At 44.7% G+C, this 21,465-nt stretch overlaps 1 protein-coding gene across 1 annotated transcript in view; it reads right to left on the bottom strand.

The window, feature by feature from the left end:
• SH3PXD2A (SH3 and PX domains 2A) overlaps positions 1 to 21,465 on the bottom strand; it is a 236,847-nt gene that overhangs the window by 132,869 nt on the left and 82,513 nt on the right. Inside the window, exon 4 of the mRNA XM_062496397.1 lies at positions 4,172 to 4,248. Coding sequence (XP_062352381.1) covers positions 4,172 to 4,248 — 77 coding nt within the window. The remainder of the gene's footprint in view (positions 1 to 4,171; positions 4,249 to 21,465) is intronic.

Here is a 21,465-nt window from a genome sequence, read left to right as displayed (position 1 = left end):
CCAGCAAGACAATTCCAGGGCAGAGCTGCAACAGCCTGAAGGAAAGACTGCAGGGTCAAGGGAAGAAGTGTAATGACAAAAAGGAGCACAAAGGACAGAAAAGACAGGGAAGTGACATTCTTCTGGGGATGTGGAAAGCAGAGGTAAATGCACACAGCTACAAACAGCAAGCATCCAAGAACAGCAAGGAACTTGCACAGGAAAGTTGAGAGATAAAAAGTGCCAGCAAGCAGAAGTCAGCCCTGCACAGGCAGTAAGTGCAAGAGTACTATCAGTAACAGCACGTTTCCTTGCTTGGCGTGCGCAGGCGGACGTGTGCTGCTCAGCCTTCACACATCCCTCAGGAGATAGGATTTTATGTGTCATGCCAGCCTGTAATGATTCTGTCTCTGTATTACAGGTTACAGACAGTCTTGCAGAGCAGGTGACTCAAAAGGCTATTGAAAAGCTGTAACATTAGGCAGGGTGCGAGCAGGCAGTCAGTGCTGGGGATGGCCAGCTACTCTCAGAGCACCAGCCCACCTCTGGAAAGCTGCTGTGTGCTACACACAGCAATCAAGGCCAGCAGAGCACCAAGCACAGACAGGGGTTCATTGCTTAAGATTACATGAACTGGAAACTGCATGTGGGACTGTATCACAGCTCAAAGGCTTCATGGAATACATGGGATAAAACCCTGCAGGAACTCGTAACGAGTGCTGTGGGTTGCATTTATGCAGGTATGTTTATAAAAAACTGCTGCAGAGATGTGTATATGTAGAGATGCACAGCACATGTGTGTATGTGTGTGTGTGTGTATGCACAGAATGGTATTTACCCCACTGAACTTTATGTGTCTTAAATGGGAGACTGGTCACACTTGTCTATCAACTTGTATCATTGCTAGATAAAGAGCAGCATCTTCAGAGGGTGCTTTGTCTACCCCCTGCCACAGGTGTTTAGTTCTGGAAGGGGTAGAGTTATGACTGCACAGAGAGAGAAATGTCTGTGTACCTGTCTTGACAGGTTCAAGGATTAAACCTTTTAAGAGAGGCAGGACTGAAAGACCAAGAGGGAGATAATTACGTTTGTGAAGCATGGTCTCTCAAATAGTGAACATTACTAAAAGAATGACCAGTACTTCCTGGCACTGATGTGACTTGCTCATTTAGTTTTTATTCAGGTGTGTCCATTTGGGTACTCAAGCCTCACTACAGAAAAGGCCCTAAGCTTCTACTTAAAGCCATATCCAGCTTTATGGGACAGCATGAAGGCATGTGACAAATCCAGGTTAGTGTTTATGACAATGGGTCATTACTTCTTAAGGTCTTCCCTGCACAAAGATGCTTCCCTCAATTAGGATCAGCACATGCATATGAAGTCAGCAAATTCCGACCTGAATCTTCCCAGAGGGCTGTGAAAGGACAGAGAGATGGTTTTGTGAACCACTGACCTGAAAGGCCTTTCTTGTAGACAGGATAGTACATCCTGGACAAACACTCACCAGAGATGTGTTTGAGAGATCAAAAGCCTCATAAATAAAATGCCCCTTGGGAAGGGAGGTCTATGAAGTTGCTCTTTCTTTCACATTGGCAAAAATTCCTAAATAAATGTAGAAAATCAGGCCCGATGAGCCCAGAAGACCTTAAATCACACTAAACTAATTCCAAGCCTACAGTAAAGAGGGAAATCATCCAGAGAGACTGATTCCAGTGGGCAGCACACATTTACTGGCAAAACACAGTTTGTTTGGTAACTCACTCAGGTTACTGGTAAGGACAGCCAGACTGCACTTTCATGTTCACAGATGAGAAAACTCCTGGAAGTCTTCCTGTGTATCCATCCCACTCCTCTCGTTTTCATTGCAACTTCAAAGTTTCTTGCAGCCTTAGCAAAACCACTGACCTAGTTACCTCTGTGGTGGCATTTTTCTAAGCTGCTACAATGCACTGGGAATAACTCAGACATGAGGGGTAGAGAGGTTGAAGCTGTAGGGTCCAGAGGGATCATGCCCCTGACACAGAATTTTCTGCAGACCTCCCCTTACTGCCAACTATCCCCACAAACTCTAAGACAACCTCTGCCTGTTCCTGGCACAGAAACCACAAACACATCCACACAACAGGAGTAAGACCTGCTTCTCAGGCATGCAAATTTCCACACTCACAGACAGTCTGCAAAAACAAGACAACAAATGGTCAAACATTTGTATCCCCCATTTGTGCTACAGCTTTGCAGGACAGGTCAAATGGATGGAGAGCTCTTATCTTGCAAAAAAAAAAAAATGCCATGAACTTTGCATTTGAACCTCCCTCCCTCCTCTGCTGCCACACAGATTCCAGTGGACAGAGGTCTGTTGTTTTGTCAGCTTCACCCACATCATTCCAGCATAATTCTCTAATTTTTTCAAATTTGTCAGCCTACCCATTTGAGGAGTAACATGGGACATTAGCTTTGAACTCTTATAGAAGTGCTACTGAACTTGTCAAAATTATGCACTTGCTCTACAGTTCCATACAATTCTCAAAAGAGTCAAAACATCCACTGGAGAGGGGCAGAAAAGCAGAAAGTGAGTAAAAAGGCAAATTAAATACAAATGAAATAAAAAGACACTACATCAGGCACAAGAAACCTATGTACCAGAGACCACTGGAATAATATTCTGGTGAAGTCTCTAAAGGTTTGTGATACTCAGCGCTGAGAACCACTGTGGCTGTTACTGGAGACAGGAAACACTGGGCTGGGGGAAACTGGGCTAATTCAACACTGCAGGGTCTCTGTTCACAACAGCAGCGCCTATCAGTACATGGATTAAGTAAACAGCTTGGCTTCAGGGACATATCCAGCCATGTCTGGGCAGCAGCGGCAGACCTGAACCAAAGTGAAACCATTCTGTGATTATATGACCTGAGCCAGACTTCTCCAAGAGAGAGAAAAGGAAACGAGGAGAGCAGGAATCACAGCACCACAGTGTGAACGAATGTGCCAATAGCCACAACACATCCCTTGGCCATGACCAGTGGACCCCAACAGGCCTGCCTGGGTCAGGTCAGGTCTGTCTGGGGCACACACAGTGGGGTCCCAGAGAACCAGCTGCCCGTGGTCACTGCTTTCACTGCTGGACGAGAAAGTCCCTGCTTTCCCCACCAGGCATCTGCTGGGTGAACCCTGACATCAGCTCCTGTCACCGGCAGTTCCTGTCTGAAGGAGGGTGGCTGGGGACCCACTGAGACCCTACATATTTCAGAAAGAGCCATTTGGCTGCCAGCAGGAAGACAGTACACTAATTGTCACACAAGAAAGCCTGATCTCATGAGAGAAGACTTTAATCGCAGCTTCCTCACCCCCAGGGTGCAGATGGCAGGGGTTTCACCATCACCACCACCACCCCCAGCACGCCTCAGGCACTTTGGCAATCTGCTTCCAATTTTGGATGAGCAAATGTCTGACTGGAGAAGTTCTTGGGAATGCTTTTTTTCCCCCCTCCACCTGCTCCTCTGACTTTCTAAAAATGGAAAGAAAATCTCAAGGGAAATAAGAGAGGAAGTCTGGGGTTTAAATAATGCGCTGATGGACTCAATACCTCTGCAAAAACTGGGAATCCTACTTGCTTAGAAACGACTTTTATTCTATTGACAGAAAACTAATTATCACCAAATCATAAACTCTAGGCTGGAAAGAAACGATTAGGTGGCTTAATCTTCTCAACAGAGACGTGCTTTTTGTCCAACAATAAATTTCCAGGCTTTCAGTCATGAGGAGAAGCACTCCTGGAAGACACAGGTCCACCCTCAGTGCTGCACCAGCCACTGCTGTCCCTCATGTGGCACCAGGGGACAGACAGGCAGAAAACAGAAGAAAACACCACCTTAGTTGTGCCACTCTGCCTGTCCAACTCCTGAATCATTGAGGCTGATGTAGAAATAAAATCCACATTTAGGACAGGCAAGGCTTAGAGCCTCTACTGAGTACATGAGGCACCCAAACCAGTACATAAAGTTTGCCAGGGAAAATGCTGTGAGGACCTTGGGAACAAACAGCAGCCTGTTTCCATTTCCACCTGCCCTGTTAGTCTTGGTGGTGTTTGGGAAGGACCATTCCTCCCTGTGATGGATGTCAGCACTATGCAGCAGGGAAATGCCAGCCCTGAGCCCCCCAGGCAGGGCTGCCCTGCACTCCCCAGAGCCCTTACCCTGCAGTACTCATCAATGGGCTTCAGCCTCTTCACTGCTACGTCTCGGACGTGGCTCCTCCGGAACAGGATCTTGCCTAAGGAGAGAACACATGAAAGGGGAGGGTTAGAGACATCACCTGCCACGTGGGATGGCACAGCAGCACCAGGCAAGCAGGTCAGCAGACAGAGTCTCATCCCTGATTCCAACCATGGCTGTCAGCATGAAACCTGGATGACTGCCACCAGAGTCCTGCCTCTGCAAGCTGCTTGAAGGGGACCCAGAGACTTATGGGACAGAGGAGGAGATTCTGATTTCATCCTGTAGAGCACACAAAAGGTTTTGGTTCCTTTGTGGTGATGGCACTATCCTGGAATGGACTGACACTATGTTATGACTCGTCCTAATTCAGGGTCACTTTGGCATGTGCATGCTGGCTGTGCAGGAAGCATCACTGGGCTCCAGCTGCTCCCCACTCAGCTGCCTCCCACTGTGGATGCTCCAGCCCTTCCAGGCAGACAAACCACACACCCAGCTCACAAGCAAATACAACACTGTTGGTGACAGAGCCCTTATAAATCTACACAGAGAAACCAAATAACAGAATAAAAATAAACAAACTCTTTTTTTGAAACAAAAAAAAAATAACCTCCACATCCTTACTGGATGACATTTCTGCAAGCAGTTAAGATTAAATAAACAACCTGGTTTTGTGTGAAACTGATTGTAACAAAGTTTATCAAAATAATCTAGGAACTGAGTTTCCCCACACACAAGGATGTCATAGAGTTGGTATTTTTTTGGCTAGAAGGGATTACATTTTCATATCCTTTTTTGGTGGTTTTCTCCCCTTTCCCTTTTGTACTGTATTTCTTTTAATATAATGAGACAAGAATAAATTGTATGTTCTCCTTGTGGTAGAAGAAAACAATATCTACCAGCATTATTTAGTCCATGAAATGTCTATGAAAAAAAACACAGCATCTATACCACACCCTGCTCCAAACTTCTTCTGCCAACAGGCAAATAAGATACCCATCCATAGATTATGAGATAAGAAACTGGACTACGAAATCAAATCAGATCCAAAATCTGAATATGCATCTTTGACTTAATCTTATTACACAATCTGAGAGGTTAATGAAATGGCAGCCTTTGACAGTCCAGTAGCAAAGGCTCTAAGTGTCCCCCACACACTGCCCCTTTTGGTTGCCTTTTCCTCCATAGCTGGTAATCTGGAAGGTGCTAAAGCCTTTTGTTTCACACAGGAGAAAGTGGTTTACCTTTATCCCTAATTCTGGCAACAAAACAGTTTGTGCTGTGAGGTAAAGCCATTTCCTGGTGCCATCAATTTATCTCTCTGGGTTCCCTGTGGTTATCTCATTACTATGCTGATGTTGAGCCACCCCTGTAGGATGTGATGCCTTGTGGTCACAGGAAATCTTCAATGGGTGTCTGAGACATTGCATCATCTCAGCTTGAGCAATTCTGTCAAAAGCAGCTGGAGAAGGAAAGTGGCACTTCCATCTTCCTGCACTGACCCAACCTGAACACACTGAAGCATTCTTGCTTTCCTGCTTCTCTGGTTAATGGTGAGAATTACCTGCCTTGAGGATCACACTTTACTTGTACTGCATAACTGCAATAAACTGCTTTTTTTGGGGGTGGAAAGAGGTAGGGATAGCTATAGAAAAAGGAGTAGTTCCTTTCTCAGTGTTCCAGAAACGCTGGTGTGGGAGATCTTGGGGGTTTTTTTGCAACTTTTATAAATATACTGCAAAGAGAAAATGACATTTTGGAAACATTATCACTTTCTGGCTTTCCTGTTTTCAGTTCAAGCCATGAGTTGAAAGTTGAATGGGTGACCATATAAAAACATAAAGGAACCAAAGATTTAAACACATGAAAGATCTCCTGTAAATGCAACTCAGCTTTTCTAAAAGTAATAATAAAGAATGTTATATTAAACAGAGTACAAAAAAGACCCCAGGATATGATGAATCTTAATACAGTCCTTAAATGGAGATGGAAAATATCAGGGGAGCTGTGGTGTTAGGACAAAACAAAGCCCAGAAGGTGCTTCCAATTTTAATTCATCAGCAAAAGGAAGATTTTCCTTCTACTACTGGAAACTGGAAAAGGCTCAATGAGGCCAGTGGGGAAGATCTGTAGCTGCCCAGTCCAGAATGGTATTCAAAGCTGAGATCTGGAGAATACTGGGTATTTTAGAGCACCATGGAGTTACAGTCAACAAAGAAAAAACAAGAAGAAAAACAAGGATGCTCTGCAAACATATCCAGTTCTGATTGGCAGCAAGGACCCCTCACAAATTCTGGAGGTCTCCAGGCAGAGAAGTCTCATTGAGAGAGTCACCAAAGTACCTCTAAGAAGGGACAGCTTCCCAAATGCCCAGTTTCTTCCCTTGTCTGGGAAGACAGGCCGTGCTGATAGAAGCTCAGTCGAAGCCACAACAACTGCAGACCCAGTGCAAGTTACTACTGCTCTGTCCAGTTCCCCATTTTCTCCTGGCCTTCCTCTGAAAGCAAGGGAGGTCCCACAGGACTGGAAAGGGAAGGGAATGTGAGAGACCCACGCTGTATGCTCTTAACCATCTCCAAGTGAGTGCAGACCCCATCAATGGAAAACTTTGCCTAAGAAGGGAGGTAGTGTCACCATAAATCCAGGGAAGGCAGAGAGCTGGGCAGCAGGAGCACATCAGCCAGCAAGGAGCCCTCTGGACAGCACTGGAAGGGAGCATTTTGCCCAGCACCGACAACAAGGGGAAGCTCCAGGGTGGCTGACAGATGCAGAACAGCCCAGGCAATTTCCTTGCAGGGTGGAGTAGTGGTTTATTTGCCACTTGGCTTTTCCCAGAGGAAAATGAATTTGTAAGGAAGGGACCTATTCTCTGTGAGTACACAGAGTGCTGCTTCCTCTCTCCCAAATTTTACTGCAGCTCTTTTAAGCCTTCTCAGGCACTACAGCCCCATTTTACAGAAGGATAAGTGACTTTTAACCACGCTGCAGCCCAGCTAGGAAGTGAACAGGAAGTCTGTCTCAATTCAGATGGGAAGTCATAGGTTACATGAGATGACTCTGCCTCATGCAAATATTTCATTCACTGGTGTGCCAGGCTTGGACAGGGCCAAGGGAGGTCTGGCACATGTTAGGAAGGGCACTGAAGACAGCAGCAATTGGAAAGAGAGACGTGGGAAAGACAGGGCTCCAGCTCTGCTGCTAATGCAGGATAACAGTATTTATTTTTATCATTTTTTCTTTAAAGAAAATATTATTCCTAGGAAATTAACATGGATAAGAGGCAAAGTATCAGGTTTAATATAGCAGAGGATATCTTAAGTCATCCCTTCACCTCTGTGTGTGTATATATATGTATAAATACATATATGTAGTCTTTAATTTCACGACCACACACCTCTTCTCTCACAAGATCTAAGTTTCCTCCTGTGCACAAAGTGGGAATAATAAAGCTATGCAGGATACTATCTGGCAGCTGCTGATTCTGTAAGTTTAAATGTATCCTCAGAATATCACTTTATTCCTGCAACACCTCATACTTGGAATAACATAGACTTCTAACAAGTGCCACGAGGTTTAACTGCATCCAAATACTCTGGAGCTCCCATTAGCCCACAGGCCTGTGCTGAGTACACCAGAAGGGTCCACAGCCTAATGGTTTGTAATAGTCAAGGATGTGGTTTGTACAGGGAAGAAGCCCAGCTCCTGTGGGGCTTGGTGACACTGTGGAGCATGGTCTCGAGGCAGGACAGCACCACACAGCACCAGGCAAAGAAACACTGCAAGTAGCTGAGGGGATGCCTAGCAGGACAATCCTGTCTTTCCTCTTCAAGAAAGGGGGACATATGGTACACAGCCCCTACAATCAGTGCCAGCTGTCAGCAGCCACTGCCCTTGACTAATGATGTGCAAGCTCTACATCTCTAAAACAAATCTTCTGATCACACCTTTCACCACCAAGGAGAGGTGCTGCACACCTATGCCTTGAGACATTCTAGGGATGCTTTTGTGATCTTCCCACCGTTGTGCCAGTGGCTGAGTCCTGAGCTGCCAGCTCTGCTGCTCCTTGGGGCCAGACAGTGAGTGGCAGCTGCTGCAGGGGCAACAAGGAGGCAGAGAAATTGTTTTTAGCTCCCTCACAAATCTGACAGAGAACAGATTAAACTCTTGGTCTTTTTCTCTGATTGCTGAACTTGAGTCTCATTTCCAGGTATGTCTGGGTGATGGATTGGCCTAAGGACACCAATTGTTTGATGCAAAGAGCCTCTGCCAGTGACTAAGAAGAGACCAAACACACTATCAAAGGGATGATGGACAAATGCGTACTGACGTTTAATCTTGAATTTCAAGCACTATCACCACACTTCAGAATGCAGTCCATGAAGCAAGCCATATGATAAATATTCTACAGTGGACAGCCTGAAGACTAATGGGAGCATTAAAAATTATGTCTCATCTGATTTACGTTTAAACGAGACGTGCTGCCTTGACTGCAGCAGCTCCAGCTGTAGAGCTTCTGTCAGTTCTGTCTCCCAGGAGCAGGAAAGAACTCCTGCTTCTGCCTCTTCATGTTGTTCTTGTTACTGGGCTGTTGATTCTCTGCCTTTTTTTACCTGAAAACCTGGGAGGTTCCAGGTCTGTATGTATTGCCAAACAATATGTCTAACCCAAGATCATCTTCTCAGAGGTACTTGGGAGATGAGGTCAGACTCTTCTTGCAGTTACACTGCCTCAGTTGCACAGCAAATAAAAATAAAGAATTTAACCCTCATGCAGTTACAGGTTCTCCTTTTGAGCTAAGAAGCATCTTCCAGTGTAACTTAAATGATTTTGCTGCTCAAGTACTCTTATGAATTTTTCTAATTCTTATGCACGGCTGTTTGAATTATTTTTATACACCAAATAAGCACAGGCCTGCAATCAAATATGACACAAATTCCCCTCAACTTATTTAAGCTGTGACATCCACCTCAGGGTCCTGCCAAAACTCTCAGGCACCTGACACACAATCTATCTCCCAAATGGGGCACTTAAACATACACTGCCAACTTGCAGTGTAAAATAGACAAATCAACAGCACAACACTAGGGAATAGAACAAAGAAATTATTTTTCTCATGGAAGTATGTGTGATTGGCAATCAGATGGCAATCTGATAGCAGCCAGAAGGGAGGTGTGTTCCTTACAAAATATTATCTTACTTATAAATGGGGATTCCAGTTTCCATGGATTGTTTCACCCATGATTTCCTGGAGTCAGAAAGTCAGTGCCAGGGTCCTAACATTGATGGCATTTGCTCCTGACAAAGAAAGGGGAGGGAAATGATTCATAATGTTTCCACTGGTGGGAGGGGGAAGGACTTTTTTAATAAGTAGAAACTCGTGACAGTCAGAACTGTTGTCTGAACTTGTCTTGCCAAAGAGCCTCAGTTGATAAAGGCCTTTGCTAATCAGCAGGAATTACTATGGAAGGTGACAAGAGGTGATGGACACAGATGGGGCAGCCAGGAAAGCCACACAGGCAATAACAATATTGCCCTGAGATGTGGGGGATGGTGGGGACAGTGTCCTGCTGCCCTTGGATCCTGTTTTTAATGTGCATAAGCTGCAATGTTAAAGAAAATCACACAAGCAATAAAGCATGGGTAGTAACATGGCTTGTATAAAAGAGTATCACCAGGAAGAGAAATCTTCCTCCATTAGAAGCGATAAGCAGAATACGCCCTTACATGAATAATTAGAAAGGAAAACCAAAGACAGGCAAGTGGTGAGGCTGCATTCCCTTCCAAAGAGCTCCTACCACTAAACCTGGCTGTTTTGCAGTGTCTGGAGGGGTGACTATTATCCTCCAGGGACAACAGCATCAGCTCCAGAGCAGCTTTGCTAGTACACACTTTGTGAATTCAAGCACCAGGCTGCTGGAAGGAGAAAATACATGAATGCTGACACTGAAATTCAGGAGCAACAGATGGGGGCCATGGGGTGCAAATCTCAAGCCATGCTCGTAGAATATTTTGCATAGGCCAAGAGCTACTTCATATTGCTCTGTGTCCTGCTGCTATCATCAAAACAACCCATTGCTACTGTAATCTCCTCTTCAGATGTCCCAGCTGCAAATCTTCCACCTCTCCAAACCAAAGCAGGAATCATGGTGTAGGCAAATTATAGAGTTTGGTCTGGAAAGGGCAGGCAGAATAATCCTTTCAATTCTTTCACTGTGGGGCAGCTCCCTGCACATTGATCTGTGAGCACCAGCAAACCCAAAGATCCATCACCACTTCACTTAAAACAACTTTATCACTGGAGTACAGGAAAGTAAAGCATCTACCCCACAGAAGAGGAGAACCCTTAAAACTGAACTTCCCAGTCTGTGGGTGGTTATAAAATGTTGGAAGTGTTGATTCAGTGGGTCAGGTCTTCAATTTCTGCAGTGAAATTGGTGCCTCCTCGAACTACACAGCTCAGCTTCTCCAAGGGGGAAAGTGAACTCGTGCAATTGCTGGTTGCAAGTGCTACATTATCCTGCAAACAGCCAAGAGCTCTTAATAGCAGAAAGCAGTCAGTGTGTCTGAGGGCATAAGGAGGAGGATGTTCACACCTGCAGCCAGCAACTGGCGTACCCTCACCTGGAGGAACCAACACAATGATAATTCCAAGTCCCACAGACACAAGGAGCCAAAGGAGGGACAGGTTTTCCAAACACCTGAGAAACTATGCCTTAGGAAACATCAGGGTTTCCTCATACAGAGGATGCAGGAGTGTCCTGCTCTCTGCATAATCTTTGCTACACTGTAAGCAAAAGGCACAGAAAATCAGGAAAGCCTATGCAGATCCAGAGCATCATCCTTAGCTATGCATGTTTCTCCCCTAAGATAACGATCACATCCACCAAACTCTTTGTTTCATTTTGTTGAACATCCTCCAAAAAGATGAATTTCCAAATATCCAGACCAAGACATTTAATGTGCAAAACCACCAAGGCTTAAATAATGATCAAGCTATCTGGACTCTGCACCAATCTGACCAGAGAAACATTAACCACTACATCTCATTGCTGAAACACTTGGTTTTCCTCCTGTAACAGCTGGCGCCACTGTCCTGCCCTACCAAATTAGTTAGTGGCTCCTAACCTGTGATTTCCAAATCATTAGGGCTCCACAGACCGCAGAGCTATGTTCCAGAATACCTTTCACTCCCTGGGCAGTGTTGGAATGACGTGGATCACTGTAGGTTGGCCCAACAAGTTTGGGAAGCAGCAGCTCCTGTGGGTATTACACATTTGCTGGTGAAAATGGTTGCTTCAGCTGAGTTAATTCAGCACCTGACTCCTGAGTAGGACAAGGCAAGAACCTCTCAAATGCCTCTGTACCACCTTAACCATAAAAAATACTCTTCCTAAAGGGCTAGACCATGTCCCTGCAGCTACACTAACAAAACTCTTCCTCTGCTCTTTCCAAACCCACTTCAAGTAACACCTTGATGACTGAGGTCTGCTGAAGTCACCACGTGTTTTCCTACTGACATTGAGTATATGGACCCTCAGGAAAGTACCATATGCTCCTGCCTCAATCTTTTAAAGCAGAATCCTTAAGGAACAAAGCCTATTAAAACATTTGCACTCTCTTATGAGACCTGTCATTCATGCAGGAGCTGGTGTGACACTAAGCCTGAGACACTATCTCAGATGCCCTGGGCCAGCACCAGCCTCGCTGACAGGAAGCCTTTGGGCTACATCCACTGGGATAAGAGACCCAACAGCAGGATCACTGCAGGGAGGTAGATGTGTACCACACCCCTGCCAAACTACAGTGGAAAAGCACAGTAAGGTCCCAGCCACATCCTCTGGTGGGATGGGCAATAACATTGCTTGGGAGACTCCACCCTTAAGCTGGTTGAAAACTGGAGCACCGAATAAAATAATATTTGCACTCATACCACATAGATCAAAGTTATTATTACAGGGAGGTTGGTCATGCAATAATGTGGTGCCACAGCATGTGTTCTTATAGGAACATTGCAAGTGGAAATTGAGGGGTAGGGACGCAAAGGTGGCTTCACAAGGTCACAAAGTGAGCACACGCTAATGAAAGCCAGTCCCTAGATCCCTCTGCTGATCACATGCAGAATGAAAATACATCTACCTTGCTATCTAGGGCCAGAAAAATCTTCCTGTTAATTTGTTTTCATTGAAAACAAATTCTAAATTTCTACGACGAAAGAGCCAAACCTCCAGTGGAAGACCTTGAATAAGTCAGCTGCCAGTTTACACATGTCCCATATTGTAGGAGATGAAATTCAGCAGTCAGATTGGCAGGGACAGTGCTCAACAGAGCAGCTGTGGTATTTGGAAGGCACCAATTAACACAGAAATTAAACAAAGAAACAACATGGCAGCAAAAAAACTAGATGTCTGTGCTCGTCAGAGGCTGGAACTCACTAGCTAGGATTTCAGAATGCTGTAGTAAGAAATGAAATCCCCTATGCTTTGCAAAGCAGAGCACTGTTCTTGTTTCTTAAATCAAAGTGTGCTCCTGGAGTTCTCTAGATGAGACTGCTGACAAGTTTTAAGCTGAATTTTCACTAGATGACAGCAGGATGTTCAGAAGAAGCTGCAGAACAACAACCAGACCAAAAGTGGCTGGCCCCTGAGTCAAGAAGCTCATCTGCAGACCAAGAAACCATCTCAAACCACAGGCATCATCCTCTGGTTCCAGACACATCTCTTCAATATGTCTTACTTTATTATTAAGACAATCTCTGGTGGGGATTTCCCGCCTGCTCTGATCCCTGATAAAGCTACTGCTATTTCAAAGGCTCACAAGCATGCACTTTAAAGCAGGGATGACTAGTTTCTGTTTCAGAAGGGAGATAGGCACTTTTATTTCCAGCACACGTTGGGGCTCTGACTGGTGCGGTCACCTTTGCACCAACCGATGCCAACTTCGCAGCCAGACCTGCACCCCTTGCTGCCTCCTCAGAGCCTGCAGTGCAGTAACCCAGCTGGGACTTGTGCCTACAGGTATTGATTGGATCTGGCTAAGATAGAGATGATTTTTCCCATAGAAGCCGAGCACAGCGCTGTGCTTTGTATCTGTAGCTAGAAATGTGTTGATAACACCCCAGTGTTTTGGCTGCTCCAGAAGCAGCACTCACACAGCCTCACAGCTGTCTAACATTGCCATCACCACCACCACCACCAGAAGGATGGGGTGGGCAAAATCTTGGGAGGGGACATAGCCGAGAAAGTTGACCCAAACTAAACAAAAGGATATTCCAAACCATATGACATCAACTCAGTATTGAGTGCTGATAGAAAGGAGGAGAAAGGAGGGGCGTTCATTATTTATGATACTTGTCTTCCAGAGTAACCATTACACATAATGAAGCTCCACTTCCAGGAAAGTGGCTAGACGTGGCCTGCTGATAGGAAGGAGAAAATAAATCTTTCATTTTCCTTTGCTTCCACACGTGACCTTTGCTTTCACTGTATCAAACTGCCTTTATCTTGACCCACAAGTTGTTTTTTCCCATCTTATTTCCCCTCTGCCTGTCCTGCTGAGAAGGAGAGTGATACAGCAGCTTTATGGGCACCTGATGTCCAGCCAAGGTCAACCCACCACATCACATTGCCATGAAACAACCTTTGGGTCAGGTCTGGGGCCAGGCCACCCAGCAGCACCTCTTCTCTAACTCTTGACCATGAAGCCATTCCTACTGCCCCTTCCCAGCTGATGCATGCAGGGTAACCCACTCCTGTGGCAGGCAGTGCACATGATGGTCCATGTGGGACCTGCAGCCTGCACCAACATGAGCCAGTGTGTGGTCACTCAGCTTCCTAGGGACAGCAAAGCTCACTCACACTGCTCCACCTCGGCTGCATGACTCCAAGTGCTCACACCAGCACTTATCATGGCTCAGCCAATGCACAGGAACAGGGAAATGATTTTATAATTATTTATCTGATAACCAGCCTCCTTCACACCCAGCTCCTCCATGTGTGAGCACATCAGCTGCTTCCAGCTCAGGTCACTTAATGCAAACTATGTTCAAGTGTGACTTGGCACCAGCAGTGCCTGCTGCTGCCAGAAGACAGTGGAGGACAATCTAAAAAATTCTTTTCAGTTCCTCCACGTGCAAGTAAATGCAGTGTTAAGGCTGCAAGAGTACAGAGCTGCTGCCCTGGACCTCAGGATGCTGAACATTCCTGGCTGCCTTCTCCTGGGTTCAGCAAGGTGCTTATGTGTGATCAAAGGAGGAAGCAGCACTGTCAGATGTCAACAGCTTTGCCCACTGCAGAATAAAAAGCCTCTTTCAGAGATTAATGCTCTGGGCAATTACTCACCCCATGAAAGGAAAAGTGTCTTCAGCCAAGGTGACACCAGGACCCTAGGACCATGCACACTTTTGTTTCCCTTTCACAGTTAATATGGGCTTCTCATTTCCCAGGGAGAAGAAAAAAAAGGTGGACTGGAAACTAATGTTTTGCTATTTTTTTAATGAGGATTGCTGGGCCAGCAGCATAAAAACATGAAAACAACCCCAACTTTATTGCTAAATTAAAGAAAAAACACTAACATGAATAGGCACAGAAATCTGAATTAGGAATGTGAACTGGTAATTACCCTTTTGGGCCCTGATTAATTGCATTTGAAGCCACAGAGACACTGAGCCGCCAAATGGGACTGACTGCTAACAAAATCCACCCCACAAACAAACCTGTCTTTCTCTCCCTGTGCCACCACACAGGAATGGCAGCTCCCCAGATGCTGTCTGCCTTTGTGTCCTGTCGTGCAGTGCTTTTCAGGTCTGGATGGAGTTACAAAGTCCCACTATGGGGTACCTCAGGTAACCTCTCTGAGGTGGTCCAGCCTGCAGACTTGTGGTCTCCCAGTAGAAGGTCAAAAATGGACAGATGCCATCTCCTCCACCTCCAGATGGAGGGTCACTATCTCTGTGTTCAGCTGCAGCAGTTCGAGAATGCAACCCCACTATGGGTTATTTCACACTAAAAAGGGACAGATGATTTAATCCACTTTGTTGCAGTGGTGTAGGAGTGTTGAATTTGGTAGGGCCAAAGGTCTCTGTAATCCAGCTAGGGGTGGACAGTAAAAGACAGGCTAGGAATTCAAGAACAAGGTACAAGTAGTGGATCCTTCTCCTGATACACACTTTCTATTCTTGCACAGCAGAGTTTAGACAATTTGGGAAAAACAAAATATCTTTTAGCAACCAGTGTTGGCTTCATCCTACAGGAACTGTTCTAGTGCATTTTTGAATTTACAGATTTTATGGTCCCTATAGAGTCCTCTGGAAATGAATTTTGTAACTTAATCACACATACTTCCTTTTGTTCATTTTAAGCTTGCTTTTCAGATTTCACAGGTTGCACCTGGTTTTTGCATTCTAAGAAATAAAATAAATAATGCTTTCTTCACTCTCAAATTTTTGGTGATTTCACAACCTTCTACTCTATCCCAACCATCACACTGTTCAAGACTAAAGACTTTTAGTCTATTTACTCCTGTCCTACAAAAGCCAATTCACCTCTCTAATAACTTCTGTCATCTTTCTCAGCACCTAACTTTATTATGTACACTTTTCTGAGAGGCAACACAGACCTGCACATAGTTTTCACAACGTGGGGAAATCTTGCATTTCCACAGCTGAACCTCTGGGTTTTGTTCCCCATTATTTGCCTAATTCTTTTTAACACCACCTTTGGCCTTCTGACTGCTGCTGACTGCTGAGCTGCAGTTTTCATGGAAACACCCTCAGAGCTACTGAAATCTCCTTCTTAGATTGCAGTGGTTCTTGTCCCCCTCCCCACCACTTTGTGCTTACCACCACCAAACAGACTTTTTACCATGTATATTATGAGATCCTCCTCCAATGTTTTTCAGCCAGCTCCAAATTTGATTATCCTAAGTGAATTTCACAATCAGCCAAGTTAGTTGGGTCACTAGCACCTCCTAGACCAGATTGTTCCAGAATCCATGCTGGTAAATCTGCGTATCTTTTCAAATAGGAAGTTTTTAAGTTCTCATCCCCAGATGTTTAAAAAATGTTTAAAAATGCAGGCTCATTGTTCCCTATTAGCTTTCAATCCCCTATTTTCAAAACTTTTCTGTAACATTTTTATTTCAAATGTCAGAAACCAAGGACTGTTGTTAATGTCCACAAATGCCAAAGCATCCAGCCTTAAACAAAGAAGAAAAGCTGCTAATATAATTATCTTCTTATTGCTATTTTGGGAGGCACAGTAGGTTTTGATAGAAATGGAAGTAATAGGATCTCTTAAACCATAATTTACAAGCACGTCTGTCTTGAACAATTTTCCACATGGGAAATTAACCACATTCTGCCTAATGGGAGGAAAAATATCCCTTTGCAGTTTGAATCGGATTTGCCATGGTCAATTGGATGTGGGATTCTTCTTTATCCCTACTCACAATCTGAGGTGTAGTGCTGACATCCAAGATTCACTGTGTTAGATTCCACATATGAAGGTATTTCACTGGTGGGTGATACTTTTATGCAATGCCCACAGTTATATAAGTCAAATATACCAGCACAGTACAGCTACAGAATGAGATTGTAGCAGGTGTCAGGAATTGTAGATAATTACTGCAGAAACTACATCCCAGTAAATTTCAGTAGCAGCTGCTGTATAGTCCACACATACTTTGGTGTTAATTCTGTGAAAAATAAATAATTGGGCCAGATTTAAGAAGCAGGCAGCACATATTCCTTCACCAGCCAACACAGATCACAGATCACCTGGACCCAGGTTAGGTGAAATGGGTCATCTGCCACTCAGGACTGCTCTCAGAGACTCAGCTGAAGCCACCATGAACCCACATTCTGATTTGAATGTGTGAAATAAGCTTCCAAGTCACACAACTTCCTAAAAGAGTCATGGTCCTTGGGCATGTACCTGTATCTCAGATACAACAGGAGTGAATTTAGCTGAGGCAATGACTGCCTGCTTGAAATCACAACACCAGAAGCTCCATTTGGTACAGAAGTACAAGATCTCTCAGCAGAGTCACTGCCCATCCAAAGACAACCCTGGGCATGAGGTGCTGGGAAGCAACACTGGATGCTGCAAGACACTAAAGGCTGGTGCAGTGCTGCAGTTCTGAATGACCCAGGACAAGGTGTCAGTGGCAGCTCAAGGACTCATAGGTCTCAGGTACCATGTAGACATTTATTCCTGCAGGTAAACTCCTGCAGACACCACAAGGAATTGAAGGTTCCTCATGCGCCAGGCTGTTGACTCATCTGGAAGCTGGCTGCTCTTTGTACCTCCACTGGCAGTCAAGAATGAGCTGTCCAGAAACTGGGGCTGGCCTTCCTTAAAGCTTTTACTGAAATCATTTGCCAAACTTCAGGTTTAGATTTTAATCCCTTCCTGTCTCATCATCAAAAACCCATTGTGCAGAGCAGATGTCCTGGTGACGATTCATCTCCACTTCTTGGAAAGTCCCAACTTGTTTCTGGTTCCAGTGGAAAAGGGGTGAGAAAGAGAGACTCAGAAAAGGTGATGGAAAATAAACCAGGAAACTAACACATCAGCTGGCACTGAGATAAAGAAGGTGTTTCCAGGTAGCAGAAAAAGATCTGTGTCTCTGGAATCCCTTGACTTTGCCATTAAGAATCAGAACACAGAGTTACCCAATATTTCTTTAAGGCTGAAAGACTAAAGGAAAACAGGATGGCTTGAAGTAAAAAAGGAGTAATCATATGACTGGAAACTATGAGTGCCCCTAGCCAAGCACCCAAAGGAACTGAGTAATGTTCATTAGTCAGTGACTTTATTGGTACTTGGGACTTTCAAATTCTGAGCAAGATTTAGACCAAGAAGGTATTCTGGGGCATGCTACTCTATTTATGTTTGGATGGAATTCAACCTCACCACGCATAATATTTTTCCATGCTGATTTATGCAGAACCAGCCCTCACTTTTTCCCTACGCAGGATAAGAGTGGGTCCCCCTCTTGGGATCAACATGGTGGAAATGCCACCATGTCCCAGCCAGCAGCATGAAGGCAGAGGAGATAGCTGAAGAAGAGTGGTTCTCTTGCAAAGAATCAGAAGATATTTTCCAAACTATTTATTCCCAGAGCAGAAATTCACTGTCCCAGACACATGACAAACACAAGAAAGTCCCCAAGATCAATTTGTTCACAACCAAAATGCTAGGTTCCACTGTGGCTTATGAACAAGTTAATAAATAGCAGGGAAGTGCCAAGCACCTGAATTAACACTGGGCACCTGTGCAAAACAAAGTCTAGGTCACGCCTCAAAATTATCTGGCTGCAAGAAATATAGAGCATCAAAGGCTGTCTGTTCTGCAGGATGGTGATGCTATACTTGCCACAGAAATTGTGGGCCAGATTCAACTGCTACTAAGATCCTGTGAATGCAGGGATGGGTATGGAAAGAAAAGGAAAGTGGGGCTAGTGGAGACGAGCACAGAAATTTCTCAGGCACCCAAAAGCCCACAGGAGGCAGCAGAACCTTCCACTGCACCCATCCACAACACAGACAAAAGAGTATTTCCTGCTAAGTTACATAAAACCGGGTAGCTGCAAATGGATTTGAAAGATTGGGCTTTTTTCTTTCAGACAGGCAAGAAGGAGGAAATAAAAGTATTTCTTGCAACTGCTACAATGATTGCTCTGTGACAGGAGGCTTTCCGAATGCAGTATTCATACACGTACGCTTGAAAGAGCACATACAGCTGAGGTACTGGTGTTGTGGTGACACAAGTTTTACTGCTACCACTTAAAAATCAGAGTGGTGTTGTCCAGAAATCATAAAGTTTTGATTGAAAACCAGAAGCAGCTTAAGAAAAAGATTATATTTTGACAAGTTTCTACTACTGGGTAGACTAAAATCCCTCTTTTTGAGGCTGAGATCTTACAACCACAAACTAGTCTTACAACTCCTCCACGTCCAGCTGCTACAAACTCTGAATTAATCTTCACGATCTTTTCAGCGTGTGGCTCCAATGAACCAAATCACAGAAACACAGCACAAGAACTCAAGAGACCAGCAAATCCATTACCTTGATTCATGGTACAATCTACCTATGGCACTACTCGGGAAGTCTTTAACCTGTAGTTACAGACCTCCAAAGTGGAGAGTCCTCATCTCCTCAGGCCATCCAAAATCACCTCTCCAATGTACTACTACAAGGAAGGAGGATTGATATTCAGTACATTTAGGACATGAAGAAAAGTTTAGGTCTTATTTACCACCTTATTTTTTATTTTATGCAGAACAAGTACCAGATAGATCTTTTTCAGAGCTGTTTGTCTTGTTCAGGAGGCAGGTTTTTAAATTTTTTTCTCAGGGTGACTCTGTTTTCCACATTGCTTATTTTAGCTCATATTTTATAAATTTTTGTTCATGTGCCAAGAGGGAAAGACAGGTGCATTTCAGATACTACACTAGAGATTAATTTAATAACTATTTCTTGGAAAAGAAGGTGTTCTTTTTGAGCTTTTTGGAAATACAAAAACAAAGAATTTAACAAATTTCTGATATTTGGAGGACATATAGAACATTTCATTTTTAATGACAAACAGATCAGTCTCCTGAAGATCTTGGGACAGCTCAGCTGCCTGGGAGTGATTCAGACAGGTCACTTCTGAGTCAGCTCAACTAGTCAGACTGCTTTAGATCATTGTATAACCCCCAGGAAACCTGCATCAGAAATGAACCACAGCATAAACCCAGAGCCCACAACGAACCCCAGACATTGCAAATGGGGAAAAGAAAAAAATTTTCTTGGCCCTTTCCAGATATTGCCATAGGAAAACTGCAGAAAGGGAAGCACATATTTCCAAATGGAAAAGCCATTAATGAGAACAGTCTGGCCCTAGGACTCAAACGGATCAGAACCAAACTGAGCGACATTGGAGCCGGTGTCTCATCGCTGTGAGTGAGAAACCAGCCCGGCTGTGCCACGAGATTAGAAACACATGGAGCATCAGTGATCCCCTGGGGGACAGCAAACCGCTCCAAGCCACAGATGAGAGCAAAAAAAAGACATGAGTGCAGAAAGGACAGTCTGACAGACCCTTCATCACATGCTGGCATTGAGATGGACCCGAAGGACTTCAGAAAGGGACACAAACACCTGCACTGGCTACTCTGCAGCACCACAAGAAGCTGTGTGTGGCTCATGGAAAACAAGAGAAGCTGTGTCCTTGTGCCGGAAACAAGCTACGTGCAAGGACAGAAGCTAGAGACAGAAGTTAATGAGACCGGAGAGGATTAACCCCTCTCCACAAGAATCCACGGGTAAATACAGGTTTTCCTGCAAGCATACTGCCACTTGGGGTGATAGCTTTCCTTCCATTGTATTAAAATAGCTAACCAATTTGAAGCAGAAGTCAAATTTCCAAACACATGAACAAACACACACCGGGAAGACATTGACACTTCAGAAAACAGGAGTCAGGGTCAGATGACACTTGGGCTCTTCTGAAAATTTCCTGCTGGAGCATTTCACAGTGTAAAACTACCCTGCAATAATTTGAACACTCCAGTCGGAAAAGCCAGCTGCTTCCCTAGGTCAGCCTGACACCTGCTCTTGAGATCTTTCACTTGATAACCCAAAACAATCATCTTCTTGGGGAGGAGGATTCCACTGCCTTCCCCAAGATACAGAAAAAGACCAGTTTGTGACCCCCATATACCAGTGGGAGGTTCCCTGCCTGCACCAGCCTCTGCTTGCACGAAGCTCTGTTATATGAGCCTGAGAGCTTTGAAGGAGAACAGAATGGGAATAAGGGACTATAAATCACCTGGGTAAAGAAGTACTTGCCTCTCCAGGCACCCTCAGTCCTACACCCGTACAGTTCTAGTGCGGTACCAATATCAAGAGAAACTGTGCCTTTGGCAGCCTAATCTAAAACAGACTCCTGAGGGAAAAAACTGGATACTGCCAGCGTGAAGGACTGGGCTCCCAACACCTCCACCCCTTCAAAATCCACTGCAAAAATCACAGACCACCCTGAGCTACTCCACCAAATACCTCAGTGTTCTGATGCCCAAACCCTCACCCCTCCTTGCACCCCCCCCCACCCTCCTGTCCTCTGAGGCTGCAGCAGTGAACTCTCCTCTCTTTGTTACACTACTGCACACAGCAGCAGCCAAGAAACAGTTTTTCCTTTGCAAAGGAATTGATTCACCGTAATGTAGCTATTTCACTCTCTGGTAATTAAAAAGCTTAAGCTCCAACTCACACTTCCAAGCGTTTGCTCAGAT

The sequence above is a fragment of the Cinclus cinclus genome, chromosome 7 (assembly GCF_963662255.1).
Source record: "Cinclus cinclus chromosome 7, bCinCin1.1, whole genome shotgun sequence".
Taxonomy (NCBI): domain Eukaryota; kingdom Metazoa; phylum Chordata; class Aves; order Passeriformes; family Cinclidae; genus Cinclus; species Cinclus cinclus.
The sequence above is the reverse complement of the archived record's forward strand: the minus strand, read 5'-3'. Positions and strand labels throughout refer to the sequence as shown.